Source organism: Schistocerca serialis, chromosome 6 (genome assembly GCF_023864345.2).
Source record: "Schistocerca serialis cubense isolate TAMUIC-IGC-003099 chromosome 6, iqSchSeri2.2, whole genome shotgun sequence".
NCBI classification, from domain to species: Eukaryota; Metazoa; Arthropoda; class Insecta; order Orthoptera; family Acrididae; genus Schistocerca; species Schistocerca serialis.
The window spans coordinates 208,159,992-208,179,964 of record NC_064643.1 but is presented as its reverse complement, the minus strand read 5'-3'; the positions used below and the strand labels follow the sequence as shown (position 1 = coordinate 208,179,964).

General features: G+C 39.3%; 1 protein-coding gene across 1 annotated transcript in view; it reads left to right on the top strand.

Moving 5' to 3' along the window:
* Positions 1 to 19,973, top strand: part of LOC126483634 (dedicator of cytokinesis protein 9) — a 344,753-nt gene that overhangs the window by 310,226 nt on the left and 14,554 nt on the right. Inside the window, exons 33-34 of the mRNA XM_050106687.1 lie at positions 3,951 to 4,161; positions 8,708 to 8,880. Of these exons, the coding sequence (XP_049962644.1) occupies positions 3,951 to 4,161; positions 8,708 to 8,880 (384 nt within the window). The remainder of the gene's footprint in view (positions 1 to 3,950; positions 4,162 to 8,707; positions 8,881 to 19,973) is intronic.

Genomic DNA, 19,973 nt, shown 5'->3' with positions numbered 1-19,973 from the left:
GGATTGATGAATAGTGTATGGACTGTCAGTTGAGTCTGAAAGTAAATAAATGTGACATGTTGTGTATACATAAGAGAAGTAGTCCACTACTGTACAATTACACTATTGGTGACGAATCACTGGAAACAGGAATTACTGTAAAATACCTAAGAGTGGCCATCTGGAGCAACCTTAAGTGGAATGACTTCATAAAAAAAAGTAGCAAGCTCATGTGTCATGCTGTGATTTATGGGAAGGGCCTTACGGAAATATAATTCATCCATCGAAGCAATGGCTTACAAAACACATGTTTGACAAATTCTTGAATATTGCTCACCAATCTGGGGCCCTTTCGTGGTTGGAGTAATAGAAGAGATAGAAAAGATCCAACAGTGAGTGGCAAATTTCGTCATGGGGTCATTTACTCAGCACAAGAGTGGTACAGAGATGAACATCAAACTCTAGTGGCAGATGCTACAAGAGAGATGTTGTGCATCACAGAGGGTATTATATTGAAATTCTGGGAGAGTATGTTCCAGGAAGAGCCAGGCACATTTTATATGTGTGCCTTGCGAAATGACCACATCTGAGAAATTAGTTCTGATATAGAGGTTTACTGACAATCATTCTTCCCACACATATTTTGTGAATGGAAAGGAGTAGGAGCGATTGGATAGTAATACAAGTAGTACCTCCTGCAGCACACCATATGGTGGCTTGTGGAGTATAGATGTAGAAATAGAGGCAGAGGATATTATACTGACTTTTAGCCTTTTTCTAGGAAATGCTAAACCATCAAAATCTAACATTAGCTCAGAGGAACAATGGAGTCAGTGTCTTCTGTGAGAAATCAAGGACTTGTTTGCCTTTTGAGCTGACAAAGGAAATGTTATGGCAGCACATAATACCGAAAATTACCAGTACAAATTGTCACTGCTATTGGATGATGAGATGTACTAGTGTTTGAGTCATGGTATCCTAGTCAGAGTGTTGTGTGAAAGATGGGGAATGTCTTAAAGGAGTTTGATGTTCCAGTTGAAGTAGTTAAGAAATTAATGCCATGTACTGTCTGACTGCCCATACTGTTTAGACTGCTCAAGATTAATATGGAAGAGGTTCCTCTTAGAGGATGTAGCATGTTGTTTTAGATGGACAGTCATTGAGAAATGTAGGAGGAACTATGGGCATGTACCAGACACGTGTTGAGACTCTTGCTGTTCATGTTGTATGGTAAAGACCTCACAAACACAGTTAATAATAACCTCAGACATTTTATATCAGATGCAGTTGTGTGTTGTAAAGTACAGTTTCTCAAATATTCAGTTAGATCTTAATAAGATTTCAAAGTGGTGAAGTTTGTTTAGAAAGTTCTGTCATCTAAAATTGTTCACTTCAAAAACTTGCAGAAAAGTAGTATCCTATCACAATAACATCAGTGAATCACAGCTCCACTTGGTCAACTCATCAGATACCTATGTGTAACAATTTGTGGGAATATGAAACAGTATGATTACGTAAAATCTCAGCCTTAGTAAAACTGTTTGGAGATTTTGGTTCAGCAGTAGAAAACAAGAAAAATGTAATAGTCTGCAGAGGAGATTACATATAAAACACATGTGCATCCCACCTTCAAATATTTCTTAAATGTGTGAAAGCCATACCAAATAGAACTAACAAATGATATTGAACATAAAAAAGTCATAAATTATCTCAGGTTTATGTATATGTGTGGTTTGTGTTCTTTTGGACATGTCTAAAAGAACAGATACCATTTTTATCCTGTAATCACTATCAATCAAGACACACAGGAATTAAAGACATTAGCTGCCAGTGGGTATTGTTTTATATCAATGGGGCGAGTTGAGAAATTTGTGTCAGATCAGGATTCAAACCAGGGTCTCCTGCTTACTAGGCATATGCTCTGACTCCTATGTCATCTGGAAACAGTGGTCACCACAACCACACAGACTACTCTAGCATGCCTCCCATCAGACCCAAATTCACAAGATATACCACACACTACTGATAGTGCACCTGCTCCTTAGCCTCATTACTCGCAACATCTCACTGATTCCTGGAAGATGGGTGTTGCCCTAGGGATCAGTGCTGGGGCCACTCTTGTTTCTTATTTATATAAATGATATTCCTTCTAGTTTTACAAGTAATTTTAAAATATTTCTGTTTGCTGATGACACTAACTTGGTAGTAAAGGATGTTGTATACAACATTGGCACTGTTTCAAATTGTCCACTTCATGGCATACGTTCATGGCCTGTAGAAAATAAACTAACGGTACATCACAGTAAGACACAGTTTTTACTCTTTCTAACACACAATTCAACAAAACCCAACATTTTAATTTCACAGAATGGGCATATGATTAGTGAAATTGAACAGTTCAAATTTCTAGGTGTTCAAATAGATACTAAATTGTCATGGAAAGCCCACATTCAGGGTCTGGTTCAAAGACCTAATGCTGGCATTTTTATTATTCAAACTGTATCTGAAATGAGTGTTAGTTTGACACGTATGACGTATGGTATTATATTTTGGAGTAACTCTTCCCATTCTCAAAGGATATTTTTGGCTCAGAATTGGGCGGTTCGGGCAATAAGTGGTGTAAGTTTGCGAACCTCTTGTCAACCCCTGTTCATTAGTCTGGGGTATTCTGACATTGGCCTCTCAATATTCTTTACAGTCATTTCTTGTTAACAGTATCAGTTTGTTCTCAAGAATAAGCAGCTTTCACTCAGTTAATACTAGGCAGAAATCCAATCTGCAGTTGGGTCGCATTTCTTTAACCCTTAAGCAGAAAGGTGTGCAGTGTACTGCTGCATGCATTTTCAATAAGTACCACAAGAATTAAAAAAACTTAGAAGCAATCCATGCAATTTCAAATCGAAACTGAAGAGTTTCCTCGTGGGTTACTCCTTCTATTATGTCGATGAGTTCCTTGGAAAATTAAGCCAATTCCTCTGTTAAGTTACTGATTGCGTTTAAATAAACTTACAGCTTGTGTTTTTTTTTTGGGTTAATAAACATTTTACTTTATCTGTTATTACCTTTATGTTGTAATTTCATGTACTGATATGTTTCATGACCTTGGAGATTTGCTGCTCAATTTGGTCCTATGGAACTAGATGTGTAAAATAAAAAATAGAAGTTCAAGCTTGGTGTGCATCTGCAGTGAACGGACCATTGGCTGCCATGCCTTAATTAAACATGTGGTGTCTGTTCTTTCGGAGCTGTCTGCCTTAATTATACGTCAAACAATGGAAAATCCAGGATGGACTGTAACAATTATTGAGAAGGAAAGCTGCTTCTCGCCATATAGCAGAGATGCTGAGTTGCATCTCTACTATATAGTGGGTAGCAACTTTCCTTCTCATACATATGTACTGTCTTTTCTTTTGACCATGTCTGAAAGAACATACTCCACATATATATAATTAAGGCGACAGTCAATGCTCCCTTCAATGTAGATACACACCAAGTTCAAACTCTTATGGGAATTGGCAACTTGTAGTAAGTAACGAGGCTAATTAACAGGGGCACTACATCAGTAGTGTGTGGTACGAGTTGAGAACTCAGTCTGATGGGAGACATGTTAAGGTAGTCCATGCAGTTGTAGTAACCACTGTGTCCAGATGCTGCATTTAGCAGCATATATGGATACTGTTCGCAAAAATTATTGCGAATAGAGTTAGTAGCGCGGAACTAGTAAATTTAAAAGTCATACTTGATGCAGCAGTTCTTCATGCATCTAATTGTTTATGATATGATATATCTCCTGAACTATGACAGGTAGGTCGTTCGTACCCTGAGAGTGATTGTTGTGTGACAGTAAGGGATGAATGTACCAAGTTTGGTTGAAATTGGACCACACACACACACACACACAAACACACACACAGAGTTTTATAGTATGTGTGTATTGCATTTTTTTTTTATCTGTGCTGCAAATGTTTCAGATAAATGCCAGTTCCCTTGATTCAAAATATGCTTACATTCAAGTGACTCATGTGACTCCTTATTTTGAAAAATCTGAATTGGAAGAACGGCAGACGGAATTTGAGCAATCACATGACATAAACACATTTATGTTTGAGACACCATTCACGAAGGATGGAAGAGTCCGTGGCAGCCCTGAAGAACAATGGAAAAGAAGAACAATACTCACAAGTAAGCTTATGGATTTTTTAATAGATTTTCCAGTAATTTATTAAATTAAGAATATTTAGCAGAAATCTGCCCACCTCGCATGAGTCCTTAATTTGGTTTCTGAGTGACCTGCCCCTGCCTCCCCCCCCCCCCCCCCCCCCCCCCCCCCACTCCCCCCCAAAAACGAACAGCTAGTGGGAGTGTCACTGAACTATTTACTTATTTCTCCCAGGAATAAGGAATCTGCGATTCCAAAATGTAAGAGTACTTACTGTCATTTGTTATTATATTTACTGGGATTTGTACCATCTGAAGGCAAGTTATGGTCAGCTCATCTGTCTCTTTGTGGATTTAACAAATTTTTGAATAGAATTTCCTTTTCTGTACAGTAAAAAATTAGCTAGCAGTCGCACAATCTTAAATTAAATAAATTTGTTGCTCCACCATGCTACATTGGGTCAACTACACTGAAGTGCCAAAGAAACTGGTATATACAGAGATATGTAAACAGGCAGGATATGGCACCGCAGTTGGCAATGCCTATATAAGACAACAATTGTACAGCGCAGTCTTTAGATTGGTAACTGCTGCTACAATCACAGGTTATCAAGATTTAAGTAAGTCCGAACATGGTGTTATGTCGGCACATGAGCGAGGGACTACAGCATTTCCGAGATAGTTATGAAGGGGGGATTTTCCCGTGCTACCATTTCATGAGTGGACCGTGAATGTCAGGAATCTGGTAAAACATCAAATCTCCGACACCATTGTGGCCAGAAAAAGATACTGCAAGAACAGGACCAACGTCTACTGAAGAGAATCGTTCAACATGACAGAAGTGCAACCCTTCTGCAGATTGCTCCAGTTTTCAGTGCTTGGCCATCAACAAGTGTCAGTGTGCGAATCATTCAATGAAACATCATTAATATGGGCTTTCGGAGTTGAAGGCCCACTCGTGTACCCTTGATGACTGCACAACACAAAGCTTTACACCTCCCGTGGGCCTGTCAACACCAGCTTTGGACTGGTGATGACTGGAAGCACATTGCCTGGTCGGACGAGTCTTATTTCAAATCGTATTGTGCGGATGGACATGTATGGGTATGGAGACAACCTCATGAATCCATGGTTCCTGCAGGTCAGCAGGGGACTGTTCAAGCTGGTGGAGGCTCTGTAATGATGTGGGGCGTGTGCAGTTGGAGTGATATGGGGCTCCTGATTCATCTTGAAATGACTCTGGCAGGTGACATGTATTATGTAAGCATCCTGTCTGATCACCTGCATCCATTCATGTTCATTGTGCCTTCCAACATACGTGGGCAATTCCAGCAGGACAGTGTGACGCGCCACACATCCAGAATTGCTAAGGGATGGCACGGAACACGCTTCTGAGTTTAAGCACTTCCGTTGGCCACCAAACTCCCCAGATATGAACATTATTGAGCATATCTGGGATGCCTTGTAACATGCTGTTCAGAAGAGATCTCCACCCTCTCATACTCTTATGGACTTGTGGACAGCCCTGCAGGATTCACGATGTCAATTTCCTCCAGCACTACATCAGACATTAGTCGAGTCCATGCCATGTCGTTTTGTGGCACTGCATGCTCATGAGGGCCCTACACAATATTAGGCAAGTGTACCAGTTTCTTTGGCTCTTCAGTGTATATTTTCAGTGCCTTTTCTTTTTTTAATTGCAGACACAGTAAATTACTTCATGTATTTAATTAAGTTCTTGACTTGTATCATCTCCACTTGATGTTCTGTAAAGATGTAATGTTCATTTTCCGTGTCTTATTGTACTGGCGTTAATGTGATTGTTAGTGTTCATCTCTCTATTATTTTATTTTCCTTTTATACAGCTCTAAATACCTTTACATTTTTTCTTTGTCCACATTTTGTAGTTTAATTTTGGAATAGTTTTTCATAGGTGGCTGTCTTCTCAGACATGAGGAGCTTTCTGTTGTTCTTCTTTTACAGTGTCACCAAAACAGTAGAACTCCATCTCTGCATTTATTGTAGTTGAATATTCTATACATAATCCTGTGATTGGGTATGTTGACTTGCAAATTAGTTGCACCCCCTCTATTTCCTCTTGGACTGGGCTAAGGATTTGCCATTGAAACTGAGGACAACAGACAGAAAGCCGAAATATTAAATACTACATTTAAAAACATATTTTCAAATGAGGATACTGCTGTAGCAATGTTTGACATCTGCACAGGCTCACAAATGAGACGTACTGATATTAGCACCCCCATTATTGGAACCAGTTAAGACTACTTAAAATGAGCAAGGCACCAGGTCCTGAAGGTATTCCACTTAGATTTTAGACTGAATAAGCTGTGGAATTTGTTCCTTTCCTAGCTCAGATTAACTGAGAATTTCTTGTGCAGCAAATAATTCCACAAGAGTGAAAAAGAGTGCAGATTAATCCAGTTTTAAAAAAGATTGAAGGATTGGATGCACTGAATTACAGACCAATATCATTGAAATCCATCTATTGCAATATCCTAGAGCATAGCCTAAATTCAGACAGTGTGACACTCCTGGGAGAAAACAACCTTTATTTAAAGAATCAGGACAGATTCAGAAAAACAACTTGGTGTGAAAACCAGCTTGTTTTATTAGAACAGCCATCTGCAATGACTGTGCATGACATCTTAAAAACAGTAGGTGCAGGTGAAAGTTAGATTCTGTCTTAGATTTCTGAAAGGTGTTTGACACTGTACCATGTCACTGACTACTAATGAAGGTACGATCATACAGACTATCATTGCAGATCAGTGACTTACTTGATGAATATTTGACTCTTAGGTAGTGTACATCATGAGCAAGTCACATCATATAAGCAAGTACGAGTAATTCTAAGATATGTGTGGTATGGTATGTGTGGATGGATATGTGCGTGTGTGCGAGTGTATACCTGTCCTTTTTTCCCCCTAAGGTAAGTCTTTCCGCTCCCGGGATTGGAATGACTCCTTACCCTCTCCCTTAAAACCCACTTCCTTTCGTCTTCCCCTCTCCTTCCCTCTTTCCTGATGAGGCAACAGTTTGTTGCGAAAGCTTGAATTTTGTGTGTATGTTTGTGTTTGTTTGTGTGTCTATCGACCTGCCAGCGCTTTTGTTCGGTAAGTCACCTCATCTTTGTTTTTATATATAATTCTAAGAAGAGATAGAAAGTGAGATGAACATGAGAAATTAGTATTAAGAGAAGTGAATGGAAGACTTAGATTTGTTGCAAAGTTTCTGAGGAAGTAAACTACATCTGTAAAAGAAGCTGCAGGCAAGACAATTATGCAACCAATTTTAGAATAGTGTTACATTGTTTAGGGTCCTTATCAGGTAGGTATAACAATAAACATCAAAAGAAATCTGAGACATGCTCTGATGATCATTAATATTGCCCATGTGGAAGTTTCAAAGAAATGGTCTGTGAACTTACATGGAAATCCTTGGAAGAAAGTAGTGTATATTTGGGGGACCCACATGTGAAAACAGTTTTGTGACCGTTCTGCTGTCACCATCATATAGCACACATAGGGATCATGAGAATGAGATAAGAGAGATTAGGGTGCATACAGAGTAGTTCAGACAAGTTTTTCTCTGAGTCAATATGTGACTGGAATAGGACATAAAACCGTTAATATTGGTATCAAGTACCTTCCACCATGTTATGTGCAGTGCCTTATGGTTAATATATGTAGATGCAGACCTGAGTAGTATGTTGGTCAGCTATTTGAATATAATGCTGAGGTAAGCTGGGTTTACTTTTGGGAGACATGCCAATTGTATCTTGAGTTCCCATACATATAACTTGTAGATAATTATACTCTGATTCATGAACGATGGCAGTTTGTGCTGGTCGAGACAAGGATGAGGATTGCATTGTTGCTGGTCCCAGGTGACCATTGCCGTACACGCATACTCGTGTTTTGCACATAATGAAAGCATGTATCCCACAAATTATGTCCGTCACTTGCTTGTGTAGAATTTGTCGCATACCAATACCGTCGGCCATGACAGCTGGCAACAAATGGAATAAAACTTCACTAAATAACTCACTACTATCACATATAATGCTCATATTGCATACAGCATTCACAGCAGAGTGCTCAGAACACTACTTAACACTCATTGGCTGTCGGAGAATACGTGATTAGGTGCGCAGAACAAGCCTAAGCTCGACCGCCATCGTTCGTGACTCCAACTATAGGAATCGTGCAACAGCAAATTGCATCATATTATCCAGTTAAATTTATTGCTGCCAGCCCGCCCTAAACAGGAAACAGCAATTGCACCCACAGAAGTTTTACTGGAAAGAATACCTTCATTGTTCATTGTGGAGTCTTATCACAGTGAAAAAGGAGAGCGTTGCACAGTAGTAAACTTCTTGCCTAATGGGCAAAAATTATGAGAACAAGTTTGTTTATTTGCAATGTGTATCTGTCACATGGGAAAATATACTTAATACAGTAACATGTTTGAGAATATTTATTATATATGTATGATTTGGTTAAATTATTTTCATAGTATAACATTTTTTGTTTTATTTCTGCTTTTTCAGCTCAGTATTCCTTCCCGTATGTGAAGAAAAGAATAATTGTAGAAAAATATTCTATCCAAGAACTTAACCCTATTGAAGTAGCCATTGATGAAATGCAACAAAAAGTTGCAGAGCTAGAGGAAGTTGTGTTCACTAAACCCACAGATGCAAAGAAACTGCAGCTTAGATTGCAGGTAATTCAAAAAGTTTTCATGTCATTCCTTTGTCTGTTTGTTATGGTTGCAAACGGCAGAAATATCAGCAGTAGTTTCTGGAAAGATATCAATTTTTGGTCTTATTGTGTTAATGTCCTTTCTTAATCATTGTTGCATTAATCATTAAATGGATAAAAAATAGGGTTCTTATGCTCTTTTTACTCACAAGGCTGAAATTTTAGTATGTCCAAACCATTTATAGTAGAATTATTTTAATGCAGTCGATTTATTTTCCAGACTAAGTGTTTCCAAGAGCTTGTGCTCTCTCTAATGACTTCGATCTTGATAGTGTGCTAAATTCCAAGAGCCTCTCATGTTCTGTTTTATATACAGGGTGAGTCATGAGGTTTTCCCCCAGTTTCTGGAGGGTGGTCCTTAAGTTATTTGGAACAAAAAATGTAAATAAAGTGATGGGGTCAGATCCATAATTAAGGAACTACAGTAATTGAAAAACTCAGGAAAATGACAGACAAAACTTTTGTTGTAGGATTTCACTATAAAAAATGAACATAATAATTAATTTAAACAATTTTGTAGCAGTCTCTTGCATTCAGAATGGATTTAAAGCAAGATTCGCACAAGAATGAACCACGTGAGTAGCATTTCGTAATTTCACTTGCTCGTTCCTTATTGATGTTGCAGCATTGAAAATGCATTGTATCAATTCTTCTCGTGTTTCCACCTTAATGTCGTACATGATGGTGAACTTTCTGCACTTGAAAACGATCCAGTCCATTCTCATGAAGAATCCTACACACCTTAGACTGTGAAATGTTCATTTGGGTAGCTATGTGTCTTGTACTTCAACGAGGACTGTGCTCTACAGAATTAGGAATGTTTTCCTCTTCTGGAACGTCATGATGTCTTATGGAGTGAATACGAGTGCTGGGAAGAGTACCAGTTCCTGGCAATATTTGATATATTCCACTAAATGTTTTGGCACTCGGAATCCTACGATTAGGATACTTATGGTGATGTTCGGCAACAGCAGCTTTCACATTATCATCCCTCCATACTCCTGCGATGAAAACTTTATGGCACCACAAAGTGTACTTATACAGGAGACAATAACAGTAAACAGTGACTGCAGCATCAACAATGTGGTTGTTATGCAAATGTACCACTTGCTACACTTGTCTACCTAAGACGGCTCGTGTCCTGTGAACACAAGCATGTTGCTCCATACACCGTGGCTTATTTTGGAACTCTGTTGTAGACCTTAATTATGGATCTGATCACATTACTGTATTTACTTTTTTTGTTCCAGATAACCTAAGGAATAACCTCCAGCAACTGGGGGGAAAACCTCGTGATTCACCCTGTATAAGGCTGTTACTGGTCACAAAATATATAAATATCTTGATGTATCATATCTGAACCTCCATGAGGCTGTTTGTGAACAATGTCGTGTATAGGGATGTTGATGAACCAGAGAATTGTAATCGAATGCTGGAAGACCTGCAGATATACTCTTGATACTGTGGCTGGCAGTTGACCCTCAACATAAACATATGTAATATATTGCACACAAAGAAGTGGAATGGCTCTTTACTGTTTTATGAAGCAACTGTTATCAATCACTGAAAACAGTCACAACTGTTAAATATGTAAGAGTACATGCCTGAAAGAATTTCAGATGGAATGAGTACTTAAAACCAATTTTAGGGAAGGCAAATGACTAACTGAGATTTATTGAAAGAGTCTTAAGGAAATGTAATTCGCCCATGATGGATGCGGTTTACAAAACCCCGCATCTGTCCATTCTTCACTATTGCTCATCTGCCTGGGGTTAGTAGAGGTGGCAAAAATGATCCATAACTGAGCAGCATGTTCTGTAACATGTTAATGTAATAATTAATAAAAATAATGATAATTTTGTGTAGCTCAGTGGCCTGGTGCTAGTCTTTCAATTGGAAGTCATTTCAGTGTTCTCTGTGTCCATAATGCACCCAGTTCTCCAACTGGGGAAAGGAACCTACAGTTTAATGCACAGTTCAGGCCACATGTCATTTCAGGTGACTCCTCACACTGTTGAGAGGTGAAGACTAAGTTAAATAGCAGGTCAAAGAATCTGTGGTCCAACCAGGGTTCAATTCCATGACGTCTCAGCTTTCAGGAACATGCTTTACCACTAGACTGCCGGGCTAGGTGTTTAATAATTGTTAAAGCATCATGCAGGTGTTCATCTAACTCCAGTGGCAGGCACTATATCACAGACATTGTGCATCAGGCAGAAGTTTGCTGTAAAAAAGACTCTGAGAGCAAATGTTCCATGTTGCCTCTCCCCACACATACCTTACAAAATTACCATGTTGATAAAATGAGCCAATGTGCAGGCTTACAGACAGTGATTCAACCTACACATCACTTGTAAATGGAACAAGGGAGAGGGAGTGAGGGAAATGGTGGTGGTCTATGATATACCCTTTACTACATTGCGTATGGTTAGTTGTGGAGTATACATGTAGATATAGTTACTTGGATAACTCTTTGAACATCAGTTCTTTTTGTTGGGAGGGGAGAGGGGGGGGGGGGGGGGGGGTAGATAATTTTCAAAAATATTCTGAGTTTGAATATAATAAATTTCCTTGAGGTAGAATAGTGTCTGTCCACAAATCAACATGTATTTAGAAAGAATCACTCATGTGAAACTAAGCATGACTTTCTCCCACATGATTTCCTGCAAACTTCGGATGAAGGGAAACAGGCATATTCCATATCCCTAGATTTCCGGAAAACGTTTTACATAGTTTTCCACTGGAGACTGTTAATGAAGGTCTGAGCATATGGTTCCCATGGTGAGTGGTCTTAAGTAATAGAACCTAGTACATTGTGCTCTACAGTAAGAGTTCATCAGAGACAAAGGTATGGTGATGTGTGATGGGAGAGCTCTTGTTCTCTATACAGGCTGAGACAAAAAGGTGTTAACATTAAATGGGTGTTTAATCATGTGAAATTACCAAGGCAGAGAATTGGTGAAAGGGTTTCAATTTCGGACCTCTCCTGCTCAATGCACTTACAGAGTTTGTCCATTGATGATAGTAAGGCCCACTGTGCCATTTGGGCAGGAATAGAGGTGATGATCTCAGTAATGTGGTGCTTCAGGTCATCCAGGTTGCTAAGTTTGCTGGGATAGATATGATCTACATCTACCTGTACGTGATTACTCTGCTATTCACAATAAAGTGTCTGGCAGAGGGTTCAATGAACCACCTTCAAGCTGTCTCTCTAACGTTCCACTCTCGAATGGCGCGCAGGAAAAACAAGCTCTTAAATTTTACTGTGCGAGCCCTGATTTCTCTTTATCTTATCGTGATCATCATTTCTCCCTATGTAGGTGGGTGCCAACAGAATGTTTTCGCAATTGGAGGAGAAAACTAGTGATTGAAATTTCATGAGAAGATCCTGTCGCTCCGAAAAACGCCTTTGTTTTAATGATTGCCACTCCAATTCACGTATCATGTCTGTGGCACTATCTCCCCTATTTCATGATAATACAAAATGAGCCACCCTTCTTTGTACTTTTTCGATGTCATCCTCAGTCCCAACTGATGCAGATCCCATGCTGCACAGCAATACTCAGAATAGGGCGAGCAAGCGTGGTGTAAGCAGTCTCTTTAGTAGATCTGTTGCACCTTCTAAGTGTTCTGCCAATGAATCACAGACTTAGATTTGCTTTATCCACAGCATTATCTATGTGATCGTTCCAATTTAGGTTATTTGTAATTGTAATCCCTAAGTATTTAGTTTTTACAGCCTTCAGATTTGTGTGACTTATCATGCAATCAGAATTTATTGGATTCCTTTTTGTACTCACGTGAATAACTTCACACTTTTCTTTATTCAGGGTCAATTGCCACTTGTCGCACTACACAGATATCTTATCTAAATCATTTTGCAAGTCGTTTTGGTTATCTGATGACTTAACAAGACGGTAAATGACAGCATCATCTGCAAACAATCTAAGACGGCTACTAAGATTGTCTTCTATATCATTAATATAGATCAGGAACACTTCCTTGGGGAATGCCTGATATTACTTCTGTTTTACTCGATGACTTTCTGTTTATTACTACGAACTGTGACCTTTCTGCTAGGAAATCATGAATCCAGTCACACAACTGAGGCAATATTCCATAGGCACGCAGTTTGGCTAGAAGACACTTGTGAGGAACGGTGTCGAAAACCTTCTGGAAACCTAAAAATATGGAATCAATTTGACATTCCCTGTCAATAGCGCTCATTACTTCATGAGTATAAAGAGCTAGTTGTGTTTTGCATGAATGATATTTTCTGAATCCATGCTGACTATGTGTCAATAAATCGTTTTCTTCGAGGTACTTCATAGTTTTCGAATACTGTATATGTTCCAAAACCATGCTACAAATCAACGTTAGTGATATGGGCCTGTAATTCAATGGATTACTTCTACTTCCCTTTTTGAGTATTGGTGTGACTTGAGCAATTTTCCAGTCTTTGGGTACATATCTTTCAGTGAGCAAGTGGTTGCCCATGCCCCAGAGCCAAAAACTGCATGACGCCAGGTCGGGTGAACATGCTGGCCATGGGAGAGGACCACCTCTACCAATTCAATGTTTACCAAATATGTTGTTTAGGTAATCCTGGACCATCTGGCTGTAATGGGCAGGGGTACCATATTGCTGAAAGTACCCTCGCTAGAGAATGACAAGTGTTGCAGTTTCCTCCATGAACCTGGTTAGCATGACAAGGTGATTGTCTCCCCTGACAGTCTGTTCTTAAAGAAAGAGTTCAGTCACTTCACATTTGCACGCTGCACACCAAATGTAAACTTCGAGGGAATCTTGCATGTGCTCTCGAACTTCCAGGGAGTGTTTGATTGCCCAGAACAGTTGTGCTTGTTCACACAACTGCTGATGTGAAGATTGCTTTGTCAGAAAACGTGAACAGAGTGTCAAGGCTCAAAGTGCACCATTTCCAAGATAATTTGCAGAGCACTCAAACATGCCTGCTTGTCTGTGTTTGTGAGCTGCCGTACAATCTACAAGTGGTATGGCTTCATTCTTAAGTAATGGTGCAAAATTCTAACCACTGACCATTCAGAAATGCCAGTCTCTAGAGAAAATCTGCATGACGACTTGGTTGGGCTGGCTACCATCACTACCCAAACAAGGCTGATATTCTCTTCAGTTTGGATAGATCTCTTTCTACCACTGTTTCCCTTGCAGTTGTCTTGAACGGATACTGTCCTTAAAAAATTCTAATAGATACTATCAATTGCCAGGCACGATGATGAATCCCACGTGGTCCAGACCTTGAATTTTTCTTGTACAATACTTGGGGATTGAAAGACCTCCATCCAGGCAGACATCTTCCTTTGTTCCTCAAAGGAATATCGGGACGCCGTGGTTTAATTTGGGAAAAGCTTTTTGCCTCATTCTGTATACATCACTGATCTCATGAATATTGTGAGCAGCAATTTATGACAGTCTGGTTATGTGCTGTAGTGTTTGGGAAAGTGTCATTGTTCTTTGACTGTAGAAGGACACGGAATGACATGGACAAAATTTTTATTTGGTGTGATCCAAATGTAGGAAAATTTAAGTTAATGCAGGTGACAAGGAAAAGCAATCCTGTTTAAATACAGTGTTAGTGATATGGTGCTTGACACAATAAATGTGTGGGTGTAGTGTTGTAAAGCAGTATGAAATAGAATGGGTGCATAAGGACAGTAGAAGGTTGACTTAAATTTATTGGGAGATTTTTATCAAATTGCAGCTCATCTACAAAGGAGTACTGCTTGCTTTTTTGAGATCCTCACCACATCAAATTAAAGAATAGTGTTGAAGAAATTCAGAGGCTTACTACTTAGATTTGTTACTGGTAGTTTCAGTCAAAAAGCATACTGATACAGTAAGGTCATGAGCACACTTGAAAAGTGCAAAGGATACTAGGAAATCATTCAATCAATGCTGTGTGCAAACAGTTGTTTGAAATCCATTATGACAAATTACAGCAGATACCCGGGCCAACATGGAGATCCTTCGTCAACTCAAATGGGATCTCTGGAGGAAAGACGACATTCTTGTTGCAAAACACTGTTTAGAAAATTTTGACAAAGCCCGTTTGCTGTTGACTGTAGATCAATTCTGTAGGTGCCAATGTACTATTTGTGAAGGACCCTAAAGACAAGATAAGAGGAATGAGGGCTCGTATGAAGGCGTGTTGACAGTTGTTTTCCCTTGCTCTATTTGCAACTGGGACAGGTAAGGAAATGACTAGAAGCGGCACAAGGTGTGTTCCCCCAAATAGAGATGGGGCCCCTCCACGCCCGCACCAACGTGGTGACCAAACCAAAAGTTCTACTGTCACCTCCATAAACATGTTAGTTATCTAGTGGGTGGATCACAGGATGCTGGGCTGTGATGTTGTCCGTGCGTCTGGGTAAGGCTACGCATTAACACGGTCCATCAGGTGATAGATAGTGGACGAAACGTGAGTGAGGGTAGCGATTTGAAGAGCAGAGGGAAAAAAGTGCCATGGCTCGTGCCGTGGGAAAAAAACCTCTGCGACAGTGGGATGGGTAGTAAGAGCAGTAGTGGCTTACTAGCTGCGATAGTTCATGCAAGGTTGGATTTGTTAGTATAGGTATCATGCATCATTACCGTGACAGGCGATGGCGATGTGTCCCAGTTGCTGCGGCTGCTACTTTCCTGGAACAATCAATATCGTTATACAGTATTGGGAGATCGGCCATAGATCATCTCACTGTGTGGGGGATGTGTGGAGCTTGTTTGCATGCAGTGTACGGTATGGCTTCCCTGTATGGTGCCAGTTATTCGGCAGTGTATTTCAGCTGGATATCCAGTAAATGCGTCTGATTAACAGGGGCTCGCCTGTGCCGTTAAGTTTGCGTAAGCTTGGCCATAGATGTTATGTCCTTGCAAGTATGTCTTTTGGTCTTTTATGTTTCCATCTATGGTTGTGGCCGTAGTTCCCCAGATTCAGAATAAACGGGTTCTGTGAATGTCTGGAGTTTCTGTATAGTCTTGTGGTGAGTTTGTGGATTACCTCCGTGAGAGTCTCAAGTCGGTATTACCGGTGAAGGTCCGCGATGCGTGTGTATCGTGGAGCATTGCTTATGATTTTGAGTACCTTGTTTTGTATGAGCTGCAGACGGCGCAGGCGTGTAGGCGCAGCGTATCCCCAGACGGGAGCTGCGTACGTCATCAGGGGTCGGATAAGTGTCATGTACATGGACCTCGACACCCTTCTGTTCAGTGTACTACGCCTGTTGAGCATAGGATGGAGCTGTTTGAGCCTCGCGCTAGCTCGGTTGGTCATGTGTTGTATGTGGTCCCCCCAGAGTAATTTCCGGTCCAGCCAGACACCGAGGTATTTGACTTTCTCGCGGAAACGTATTGGACGTGCATGTAGAGTTATTGGTCTGCAGTAGCGGTGTTTGCGCAGTTGCTTCGGTCTTCTCGTGAACAGAACGGCTTCGCACTTGTCGACGTTTACTCTAACACGCCATTTCTCCAACCAAGGCTCGGCCACTCTGAGTGCAGTCTGTAGGCGTGACGTAATGTTTGATGGTTTCCAATCTTGCGCAAGGATGGCTGTGTCATCCGCGTAGATTGCCATCATTGTGTTGTGTGTGGTTGCGAGATCGTTTATGTAGAGGTTAAACAGTAGGGGCCCTAGGTGTGTTCCCCCATGCACCATATGGTGGCTCGCAAAGTATGTATGTAGATGTAGACATCACAATAGATGCTGTCTCACAACTACAGCAGGCAAGTGGGACCCAGTTATTCCAGTGTGCACTAACTTGTATGTAAAGACTTCCTATTCAGAGAAAATATTAATGATTTGAAATATGGGTGTGACAGACAACTTTCCTCATTCGTAACGTGTATGCACCAGCATACTGAGAAGCATTCCTTTCATCATATATTCAGGATGTATACACCCCCAGAAATCTGGGAAAAAATCCAGGAACTTTTTCATCTCGAGATAACTGGGAAAAACCTGGGAATTTTTTAGAATTCTGGGAATTAAATGTTAAATGTTTATAATTTTGAGTGGTAAGAAATTATACGCTAACAGAAATTTTACTTTGGCCTGCTACTGCAGAATAATACTACAACAATGTTTTATCATAAACAAGAGAAAAACAACAATGTAAAACTTAAGATGAAAACAAAATGTGTTCTTTACAACAACAAAACACAGTACACACACAGGGGAGAATTAAGACCGTGCAATAGTTTGTAACAACAAACTGCTTTCAGGGAGCATGGCATCACAATTGTTTAAATTAGGTTCATTTGAGCAGTTAGTTGCCAGCAGGCTCATACACATGAGCAGAGCCGAAGTCACATACAAGCAGCACCTTCTCCCTCTTCTTGCTACTTGAAGTGTGGCTGCTAGATGTGTAAGCAGTAGCTGCAAGCAGCCTGATGCTACCTGGAAAAATTTTTAATGGTGTGACCAAGCTGCCAGATTTGTTCAGTGCAGTCAGTGTTGTAGGGGGGAGTAGTCTTCACGTGATCCGCATTTACTTTTCATGATTTTGCTGTTCTCTCTTCTTTTACAGCTGTCACGTCAAATGAAAACAAAATGGATTTCTGTGGCAGGGAGCTATCGGATGAATTTAAATACATTCACATAATTACAGAAGACTAAAATATATTATTACTTTCAATTTTCTGATTTTATTTTATTTTCAAGTTATTGGCAATAAAGCATTGATCACTTTGCCGAACAATGAAGTTATTTTTGTCAGTATACTGAAGCAATTTCGCCTTATTAATCTTATCTGCAGAGGCAGACAATATATTTGAAACAAAGTGTTTTATTCCGCACTATTAGCTAGTTTCAACTGTTCTCTGGATTTTAACTGTTCATTTTCATCTCTGGCATGTACGGTATTATGCCATGACAAAGAACCAAACATGAAATAATACAGTAATGGTACGCCAAGAAAACCGACTTCCCAATACCACACAGTTAAACTTTAGCAGAATATTACATATATGCCTTCTGTGAAACCAAGTGGTTTTTGATCACAAGGTATGTTTTAATACTTGTCTGGTACTTTCTCTAGGCTTGATGTTATTTCTTAATTTGCGTTGTTTACATCTTAAATTTATAGAAATCCATTCTTCAGTAAATTATAGACTGGCACCACACCATGTTTTATCATTGTTCATGCTGCTTAACAGCAATGTTGCTATTGGCTGACTACATCATGTGTCCTATGCTCTGCATATCTGCTGTCACTTGCTGGCGAGATAATGTGACATGAGTACTGGTACATCACAATCTCGATTTCATTGATTCAGAAACTAATATGCTTTTTGTGATGGAATTCGTATTTATACTTTCATAATATGAAAATATGCAGTGTATATATTGCTGTACATTGAAGATCTTTCAAAAACATGTTATTTTATTTTGTGAAGTTCCAGGAAGTTCTATGCCGATATATAAAACCTTCACATTCAAAAAATTGATAAGTTTTACAGTTCTGAGGGAACATATACTGTCATTTAACACATAGAAAGTGTATTTTCACCCTGGAAAATGTGTGTTTTCACCTGGGAAAGCACACACACACTCACGCACGCAGTCTGTTACTTCCATAATTTCAAATGTTACAAAAAAATTAAATGACCTTTGATTGACCCCTAATTGTGATTACATTAGGCAGTATTGTTTTAGTGAACGAGGTGATATGAGAAAATCAATTGGGGAAAAAATTAAGAAAATTGTTGCAGAATTAAAATATTTGACATTCCTCCGTGATTAACAGCAGGCTGCAGGACAACAGAATTTGACTACATACATACCAAAACAATTAAACTATATATACTATGTGGATGCTTGTGAAAAAAGTTTCATTCAGTCTTTTCTTTCAGAGTTTTTGTTCTTAAACTCTTTTTAAGATTATGGAAGTACGAATTAAAAACCGCCGTCAGTCACAACTCTTCGTGTTTCATTAAGTACACGATGCATTTCAGACCCTCTTGGTCAATCATCAGGTGTAATTTGTATTCATACTTGCATTATTTTTTCCTCTTGGATGAGGTGAAATGCATATTCCTTCCTTGAAAAGGTTTAATGTTAGGTTATGAAATTCGGAAGTCAAACACGGAAAACATGTGCAAAATAATGGAAAAGATGAACATTGTAGACGTACCACTTAATCCAAGAAAAGGGTTTTTAACATTTTAGCACCATCATACATTCTTTTCTCCATCCTGTTCATACATATCACTTCACTCAAGAGGCACATTTGTATACACATGTTTGTAAACACTTCACAGATGTTTTTGTAGACACACACACATTGAACAGAAGTCTTTTAATATTTGGCTGATATTTCATTGTCTCTTTTTCCTCCAAATCATTTGTAAATACTACTATTTTGTTTTGGTTAGTACTAACTATTAAACTGCAGCGGGAATACAGATTAACAACCATCTAGTTTTTGTAAAAAGAATGTGGCATAGTGGGGTTGATATTGTATGTCAGGCATAGGGTTAAATATAATCTAATTAGTAAAACAGGAGAAAAATTAGACCCTCAATTTCAGGTTCCTGAGCCCTTTCCTTAAGAAGGCTTTTTACAAAAGTAGAGGCATGTTAGTTGGACAAAAGATCCAGGAAATTTATGCTTTTGTTGTCCTCATGACAAATTCATAACCTAGCTGACTTGGGCCAGGAAGGGCCAGTAGAGAAGAAAAATTGTAGAAGTGGAAAAGACTGAAAAGTAGAACATATATTTTTGGGAACATGGATGTAACAAATTTTTTGAGATGAAAATAGTGACACATACAAAGGGTGCAGGCAGGACAAATCAATCAAAAGACATGACTGTTAGAAATGAAGAAAATTGTGAAGTACATTTTAGGCTAAAAGTTTTAGATGACTTCTGAGAATTGTTCTGTTATGTGTCTTCATACATTGTCAGTGGGTTAGTAGTGCATTACAGCACAGTAAAGTTTTGTTTCTGCCCTCATATCTTTCAAGTGATGTTGAAATTATTAAATGTGATACTACTATAATTACAAAAAAAATCTTTCGTTGATG